The following is an 8311-nucleotide window of genomic DNA, read 5'->3' as shown; positions in this document are numbered from 1 at the left end:
CAGGTTTTAATATCATGGGTTGGATTGGGAGTGTGTGTCAGAGAGGGCACGTATGAGTGGCAGGCACGTCTGCATTGCAGGTGGGTTGCACTGCTGAAGTCGCAGTGCTGCTGCTGCTGCCATCATCACGGGCTTGTTGTTGAGTGCGACACTGCATACACAGCCGTCTCCCCAGCCCCGGGTGCGCACTGTAGATGTAGATCTTGTAGGTCTCCGCCTTGGAGACCTTCTTCTTCTTGGCCTTGCCGTCCGCGGCCTTCTTGGCCGGGCCCTTCTTCGCCGGACCCTTCTCGCCGACCTTGGGGGCCATGGTTGCTGGTTCAGGTGAAAGTCGTGATGAGTGAGGGTGGTCAGGGACGCGTCTGATGTGATCGAAGGCTTGAGGGGGTTATGAGGCGGCAATAGAGAGCAGCAGCTTCGGGCAGCTGCCCGCCTGTTTCAAAGCCCCGCGAGGGAATGCAGCACGAAGCTGGACTGTCCCCGTTTGCTTTATAAGGTCCAGTCGTGCCGCACGTCTGCAGACACTCTCCATCGCACCTTGCACACCACGAATCTTCAAGCCAACACATCACCTGAACCATGTCGGGCCGCGGCAAGGGCAAGTCGGGCAAGAAGCCGGTGTCCCGCAGCTCCAAGGCCGGTGAGAGGCTCAAATGAGAAGCATGGCAGCTTGTCCTGCCAGCTACATGGCACTCAGGGAACGCGTTGCTGCTGGCACTGTTGTTGACCGCCGGGCTGCACCTTGACAGCACGCAACAGCGGCAATGCTGCGTGCCTGTGCATGGCTGTGGTGAATTGCACATTCCAGCATCACATGCATGGTAAACTCACGCTTCCACTGTGTTTGAACATCTATCTGACAGGGCTGCAGTTCCCCGTGGGCCGTATCGCCCGCTTCCTGAAGAAGGGCCGGTACGCCACCCGCATCGGCGCGGGTGCGCCCGTCTACCTGGCCGCCGTGCTCGAGTACCTCGCCGCTGAGGTGCTGGAGCTGTCAGGCAACGCGGCCCGCGACAACAAGAAGAACCGCATCGTGCCCCGCCACATCCAGCTGGCCATCCGCAACGATGAGGAGCTGTCCAAGCTGCTGGGCGGCGTGACCATCGCGTCTGGCGGCGTGCTGCCCAACATCCACGGCGTGCTGCTGCCCAAGACCAAGGGCAAGAAGGGCAAGGACGAGGCCGAGTAAAGCGGCGCGCCCGGACGCCGCTTGACGTGGCGCGCCTGCCCTGGCGCGCGCGTGCTTGCGCAACTCCCCAACAAAACGGTGGCTCTCGCCACCACCAACCCATGAATAATATTTGGTTGGGTCCTGTGCTCGCATGCGGCTTAACGGTGGTTGGTCTTGGTTGTGGTATCAGATTGGTGGCTGCGTAAACTGCAGTACTGCTGCCACGACGCAGCACAGACCACACCATCCTTGTAAGGGAACTGCGTGGTTTGTTGCTGCTCTTGCGCTGTGCTGTGCCCAGGTAAACCATGCATGTCTGCAGCGGTGTTCTTAATTTCCTTACTCAAAAGGACTCACATTTTGCTGGAAGTAAGTGCTTGGAAGAAAAATCCCTTTGAGCAAATTGTCACGCACTCCAGACATCCCAGCACTTGCCCCCAACAGCTTACAGGTTGAATGCATGTGTTGAGGCACAGCGTGCACTTCGATAACATCACACGCCATTTCATTCAGCTGTCATGCCGCCCTCGCCTCACAACTCCTGTTGGTTGCCAAAAATCCTGTGCAGTGAGGGTTTTGCAGGTACAGCTGCAACAACTCCATCCCCTCTGCTGACAGCCTGGCATCCGCGCCGCTGCCGCCCGCTACTGCTGCTGCTGTCGCTGCTGCCGTGGTCGCCAGCCCTGAAGGACGCCGCAGGGGAAAGTGAGTCACGGTGCCAAACCCCGCGTCCTTGAGGCATTGCTCGTACGTCTCCTTGGGCCACTGGAAGTTCAGCACCCGCTCATTGCCAAAACAGAACACCACATGCCTCGGCCAGCTTTCTGCCCCGCCGACGGCCGGGGAGCTCGCCCCTGCCTCGCCGCGTCCGCCATCCCTGCCGCCAACCTCTGATCCTGCCCCGTCGCCGTCCTGCACCGCCCCCAGCTCTGCCAAGTCGCGCGCATTTGGCCTCTGCGAGTCGAAGCCCCATGCGCTTAGCATGAGCGCCGACTGCCGCGGCTGCGGGCGGTACTCCCCAGAGACCGTGAGGACCAGCGCCGCGCCGCCCGGGCGCACGTTGCGGGCGAGGAACGCGCACATGCGGCGCAGCTCTGCCTCGGTCTTGGCCATCTGGAGCACGTAGATGCATATGGCGAGATCGAAAGGGGCGCCTGCGTGTTTGGCGACAGGATTGGCGGGGGGAGGGCAGATGCGTATGGCGGGCGCTCGGGCGAGCACAAGCGCAGAGGCAGTGCCTGCAGGGGGAGGGTCGCTCGGTAGATTGAGGTGTGTGCAAGCCATCATGTAGGACGGTGCGTGGCGTACGGACGGCCTGCGCTCAACTTCTGATGAACGCCAAATAGTGGCGCAATGCTAGGGACGGGGCGTCACCCACCTGGAAGGTTTTCTGCACTAGCAGGATCTGCCAGGTCGCGCACATAGTAGTTCATGCCTGCGCCCCCTTCCTGGCGCGCTTTCTCAATCAAATGGGCTGAAGAGTCGCAGCCCACTACCACCGCTGCACCCAGTTCCCGCAGGCGCCGCGCCAACCGGCCCTCGCCACACCCGGCGTCGAGGGCGGAGAAGGGCAGGCCGGCAAGACCAGCGGCCTTCAAAGCATCCACAAGCGTCTGGTGCTCGAGATCCCAAAAGACAACTTGCCCGTGGCTGCGATCTACGAGGGCAGCATAGTTACCCGCAGTGGATGGCTCCTGGTAAGCCATTGTTGTTTGTATCGAACACCAAGCCGAAGATTGAATGGATGCAATCATGAGCGGCTGCTCATAGCGTTCCATAATGTACAGTCAGATTGCTTGTATTCTGGGCGCCCGGCGCCCGGCGCCGCCCTCAGAGGCTGCCTCCCACTCTGCGTCATGTATTGCACATAAGGTTTGGGCACACGACTCCAAGGTAGTTGAGGTATACTTTGGTTTCCATCCGCTGCCAAGAAATGCCTTGATTGATTTTCTGAAGGTGCGCGAAGTTGGTCAACCGCGCACCACATGCTGAAAGTTGACCGCCACGCGCTCGCGATGAGTTGTTCAAATTCAGTGCGCCGTCGTGTATGCAGCACAGTGTAACAAGCCAGGCCACGAGCACGCAGTGCCGCAGGGGTTTGCATTGTTGCATGCTGTAGCGCATATGGGACGCAGCTGTGCTGCATTTGCAGCGAGCATAGCCACTGCCGCAGGCCCCAGTTCCTCGGACCCTGGGGTGCTTGCCTGGCCCCCGCGCTCTTTGGCCCTTGAGTGTCTATCACTGCAGCCCATACGAGGGGAGAACTTTTGCAGCATAGAATGCTGCTACGACCCACGCCTTGACGTGCATACCCTCATCCAGCAGGCCGACACCGCGACCTGCTCGCATAGAGCTGCCCCGTCGCCCTCCACCCTTGCACCAGATTGCCGCTGACCGCAGCCACTTGAGTCCTAGGCTGGCACCAGATGCAGCTTCGCCAGCAGATGCAGCAGATGGCCGCAACTATGCGGCCGCCAATATGCATACATTTGGCAAACAACTTGAGAGCCAGTTGATGAAAAGCATGCGTGCCCAATCCATCCAGCCAGACACTGTGTACCATCAGCTGTGTACCATCACGTGACCTGTGTGGAGCTCATGTGCAATAGGGCAGGCGCCCGGTGGCGGTAGTCAGCACAAGTGGGTGGGCTCCCCGCTGCAGCCGCCACCGCCATCACTGACACTGCCCAGGCCGCCCCGCATCCCGCAAATGAGGCCCGTCCCCACCCCCAAGGGCCTTCCAGCCCCCTGCGACAGCTGGCAGCAGCGTACGCGCTGCCTGTGCTTGCAGCCTTGTCAGTTACGCGCCACAGCGCTCCCCGAACTGACCACCTGGGCGCACCGTACGTTTGCAAGAATGCACCCCAAGTCTCCCAACTCCGAACAGACAGCGCCTGCCAATAGCTTGTGACGAAGGGCAGGATGGTTTGGCGCAGCAAGCATGCCTGCCGCTTACCCATTGTATCGCATGCCAATACCAGCCGCTTGAATCAATGCGTTAGCGTCATGCACATGGGAGCATGCTCGCCTCTGGTGCGGGGCGTGCGTGCGAGAGTTTGTGCCTGCATGACTGTGGGTGTCTGTATGTTTGAGGCTCAACACAGAGAGTGTAAGTCCTTATTTATCACGCCCTTGGTAATAGCACGCACCTTCCAGGCATGCTCCCATGGTGCAGCACAGGCGCTGCCTCAATGTCCCACTTCTGCTGGCGCGAAACTGCATTGAAGCAGCCCATCGATGAGCGAGCGTGCGAGCGAGCGTGCGTCTGAGGTCTGGTCATCCCCGCGTGCACCAATCGCTTTCTAATCATCGAGTCTCTTGATTGCGTCTGTTATACCTCTTCAAGCGTAGCCTCCGACAACCGAATCACACCACGCGAGCCCTTGTCCCACGCAGGCCCCGCTTTGCACACGGCCCCACAACTGTACAAGTCAGCTGAAGTAAACGACAAGGCCTTGACGCCGACGAGTGTGACCCACGCGGCCCCCGCATCATCAGAGGCCAGCAGCACGAACCTCTTGCGAGGGAGGGCCCGTAGCAGCCCAGCAGTGTGTGCTCGATAACAACATACGTATCTCAAAACACCCCCTCGAAAGGCACCCCACGTGGCTTTTGTTTTCGCGGGAGGGCAGCGGCGTTGAACAAACCCGCAGTAGAACACCGCCAGTAATAGTGGGAGTCCGTACCACGCTCAAAGCAGTTTTATGGGACCGGCGGTGGCCTGCTCGCCGCCGACCTCGGTGGCGCGCAGCCCGGCGCTACCGATTGCAAGGGGCGCCGCACGGCTCGTCCCGTGCGCGCGCATCTCCAATGACGGAGGCGCAGTGACAGCCGAGCGCCGCAGCGAGGACGGCGCATCGCCCCTGCTGCGTCCCTCGGCGCGCTTCAGCTTCTCCAGCAAGAGCTGCACGCCGGCGTCCCGCAGCCAGTCCGCCGCATCCGCCTCCGCCGCGGCGGGCGGCTCCCTCCGCTCCCGCCCGCCGGCGGGGCCGTCTGCCGTCAAGGCGCAGAACGTGCTCATCGGGTTCGATGCCCCCTCGGAAACCCACGCCCCACCAAAAGGGGCGCCACCATCGCCGGGGCGTCGCGAGACCAGCCTGCTGAGCATCGCGCTGTCAGACCTGCCGCCAGGGTCCTCTGGCGGCGGCGCCGCAGCCGCTGCTGGCTCGGCGTTCTCGCCTGCACTCGATCTGTTCGGCACCACGTCGCCGTCCGGCGGCTTCCTGCGGCGCCAGGTGCGGTGCGGGCGCGGGCGCGAGCTCGGGCGCGGGCGCGGGCGCTTTCGAGCGGCCAGCAGCAGCATGCCGGCTGTAGCTGCCGGCTTGCAGGCTCACCCTCTTTGATGCACGGCCCCTGCCTCGCCTCGTGCGCCAGCTCCACCAACCACACACCAAATCAACCATAAACCCCTCCAGGACTCGTCCGAGCCCGACTTTGCCCAGCTCGATGCCCTCGCCGGCCAGCACCCCGTCATGGCCTCCCCCGTCGTCCGCGCCGCCTATGCCGCCGCGTCGCGCGCGCACGCGGGCCAGCTGCGCAAGAGCGGCGAGCCCGTGATATCGCACTGCCTGGCGACGGCCGCCATCCTGGCGGAGCTGGGGCTGCCCGAGGAGACCGTGGCCGCGGGCCTGCTGCACGACGTGCTGAGCGACACGCGCGTCACGGCCTGGCAGCTGGAGGAGCACGTGCCGCGCTCCTGCGTCGAGCTGGTGGGCGCGCGGGCCCGCGGGCAGCGGCTGCCAGCGCGCCGGTTCTGCTCCCGTGCTCGTCCTTGCCGACCGACGGGGCGTGCCCTCACACGTTCGCTGAGCCCTGCTTTCACCACGGCGGCTCTGATGCTGCACTGCCCGCCGCCCCATCCAACATGGCCCCCCGCCCCCACCCATCAACAGGTGGAGAAGGTGACGCGCCTGAGCGAGGTGTCCCAGCTGTACCGCGACAACGCGCACTCCCTTGAGGCGGCCTCCATCCTCCACATGCTGACGTCCATGTCTGACGTCAGCGCGCTGCTCGTCAAGCTCGCCGACCGCCTGCACAACATGCGCACCGTCGGCGCGCTCTCGCGCTGCAAGCAGGTGCGCACGTCGGCGCTGCGCGCGCGCCCGTCCAGCACCCCCTGGCGACCGTGCACGGCAAGAGTGTGAGGGCGCCGCAGCTAGTGCCGCAGCTAGTGCGGCACTGCAGCGCATGAAGCGCTGCCTGCTGCACCCCCTGCGTCGGCGGCCCTTTTTCCAGGGCCCTTTCTCATTGCTCATTTGGGCGCCCCCGCCGCACCAAAACCCCAGGTGCGCATGGCGAGCGAGACGCTGGACGTGTTTGCGGTGCTGGCCAACCGCCTTGGCGCGTGGAGCGTCAAGGCGGAGCTGGAGGACCTGGCCTTCAAGACGCTGCAGCCCGAGGACTATGAGCAGGTGCGCGGCCGCTGCCACACGCGCTGCCCGGGCAGCCAGCCGGCCCAACAAAGCCGACCCCTCGGGCAGCCAGCCGGCCCCACACAGCAGGCCGGCTGCGGCTGCGCGCCTGGGCCTGCACGTGGGAATGTCTAGCTTGCTGGGCACGCCCGCCTGGGCGCCCTGCGCCCGCACGCAGCTGGGCCCTGGGCGGCTTGCCGCGCTTGCGAATGCTGCAGGCCTGGGGCCGGCGCCTCTCAAGGCCGCTCTCCTCGTTCCGCTATCCAACGCCCTCGCGCATGCTTTGAAATGTGCCCGCCCGCCCGCCCGCCCACGCGCACACGCTCACGTGCGCGTACACGCCGCCGTCGCCCTGCGCCCGCAGGTCTTCCGCGCCGTTGCGGAGCGTGCGGCCCTCATCGACCTCCCTGCGCGCGTAGCCCAGGTCCGCGCCGCGCTGGCCGCGGCCGGCCTGGACGTGGTGGACGTCAGCGGCCGTGTGAAGAACATCTACGGCGTGTGGCGCAAGCTGCAGGCCGGCGGCCTGGGCGTGGACCGCATCGACGAGGTGTACGACGTGGCGGCGCTGAGGGTGGTGGTGCCGCACAAGCACGACTGCTACCGCGCACTGCGGGAGGTGGAGGGGCTCTGGGCGGCGGTGCCGGGGCGCTTCAAGGTGCGGCAGCGGGAGGGGTGGGGGCCGAGGGGGGTTGGGGGCGCGCGGGCCGGCTGGCTGGCCACACACCGGCTGGCCACACACCCCGGCGATGTGTGGCTTGGTGCTGGGCAGTCGGGTGGCTGGACTGCTGGCCTTGAACAGCGTCGGGGCAGCCACCTGAGTGCGCCCCACCTGACATGCCTGCAAGTTTCTGGCTGCTGCACGGATTGACTTCGCACCCAATGCGCCCCGCCCCAACAACAAGCCTTGCCGCCTCTTCTGCCTTGCTCCGAAACCAGCTGACCCCTGAAACCACGCCACCCCTGCACTCCCCTCACCCCCACCAGGACTATGTCCGCAACCGCAAGGGCAACGGCTACCAGAGCCTCCACACCACTGTCTTCACGGGTGCCGCTGACGCGGGAGCTGGCGCCGCCCCCGCCATCCAGGGCGCGGACGACCCCGCAACCGCCGCCGCCGCGGGCCTGCCCGTGCCCTCACTCTTGGAAGTCCAGGTGCGCGCCCGGCGGCTTGTGGATGATGCGCCGCGCGGCGCCCAGCCCGCGGCCGCGGGCATCCTGCCCGCCGCGCAACTGTGCGCGGCGGGCGGGGCCGGCGGGCCTCCGAGCGCGTGCGGCAGGCGCGCGGCATGCTCGGCCGGCGCCGGCTCCTTCGCACATGCAATACCCGGGCGCTGAATTAGCGGCATGCCCTCGACACAAGCACCGCCTGGCTGGCACCCCTTTCTCACCAGTTGCTGGGCTCCCCCTGACACGCCCTCCACCCGTTCCACCTCTCCCCCAGATCCGCACCCCCAAGATGCACTACATAGCCGAGTACGGCTTTGCCGCCCACTGGCGGTACAAGGAGAAGCTGTCCCGCGAGGACCTCTGGCTGGACCGCCTGGTGCAGTGGAAGAAGTGGGTAGCTGCCGAGAAGCTGCGCCTGCGGGACTCCAAGGTCCGCGAGGGCGGCAGCCCGCAGCGCGACCCGGTGCTCGCGGCGCTGATAGAGTCGCTGGCAGCCGCGTCGCCCGACGCGTCGCTCGACGACGCGCCTGCGGCGGCGGCCGCGCCGGCCGCGGCGCCGACG

At 65.3% G+C, this 8311-nt stretch overlaps 3 protein-coding genes across 3 annotated transcripts; 2 read left to right on the top strand and 1 right to left on the bottom strand.

Moving 5' to 3' along the window:
* Positions 1–37: 37 nt before the first annotated feature.
* On the bottom strand, positions 38–310 carry MNEG_11379 (hypothetical protein; the record flags this gene model as incomplete). The annotated part of the gene is made up of 2 exons (XM_014040151.1): positions 38–69; positions 190–310. The coding sequence occupies 2 exons, from the start codon at positions 308–310 to the stop codon at positions 38–40; spliced, it is 153 nt and encodes a 50-aa protein (XP_013895605.1).
* Positions 311–579: 269 nt separating this feature from the next.
* On the top strand, positions 580–1189 carry MNEG_11378 (Histone H2A; the record flags this gene model as incomplete). The annotated part of the gene is made up of 2 exons (XM_014040150.1): positions 580–640; positions 864–1189. 2 exons carry the CDS (start codon positions 580–582, stop codon positions 1187–1189), a joined length of 387 nt encoding a protein of 128 aa, XP_013895604.1.
* Positions 1190–4875: 3686 nt separating this feature from the next.
* Positions 4876–8259, top strand: MNEG_11377 (GTP pyrophosphokinase; the record flags this gene model as incomplete). The annotated part of the gene is made up of 7 exons (XM_014040149.1): positions 4876–5406; positions 5587–5880; positions 6064–6246; positions 6457–6582; positions 6947–7237; positions 7567–7734; positions 8024–8259. Coding segments are annotated over 7 exons (1829 nt in total), but the record flags the coding sequence as incomplete, so codon positions are not given.
* Between the last annotated feature and the right edge of the window lie 52 nt (positions 8260–8311).

The sequence above is a fragment of the Monoraphidium neglectum genome, assembly GCF_000611645.1.
Source record: "Monoraphidium neglectum strain SAG 48.87 unplaced genomic scaffold scaffold02715, whole genome shotgun sequence".
Lineage (NCBI taxonomy): Eukaryota > Viridiplantae > Chlorophyta > Chlorophyceae > Sphaeropleales > Selenastraceae > Monoraphidium > Monoraphidium neglectum.
The sequence above is the reverse complement of the archived record's forward strand: the minus strand, read 5'-3'. Positions and strand labels throughout refer to the sequence as shown.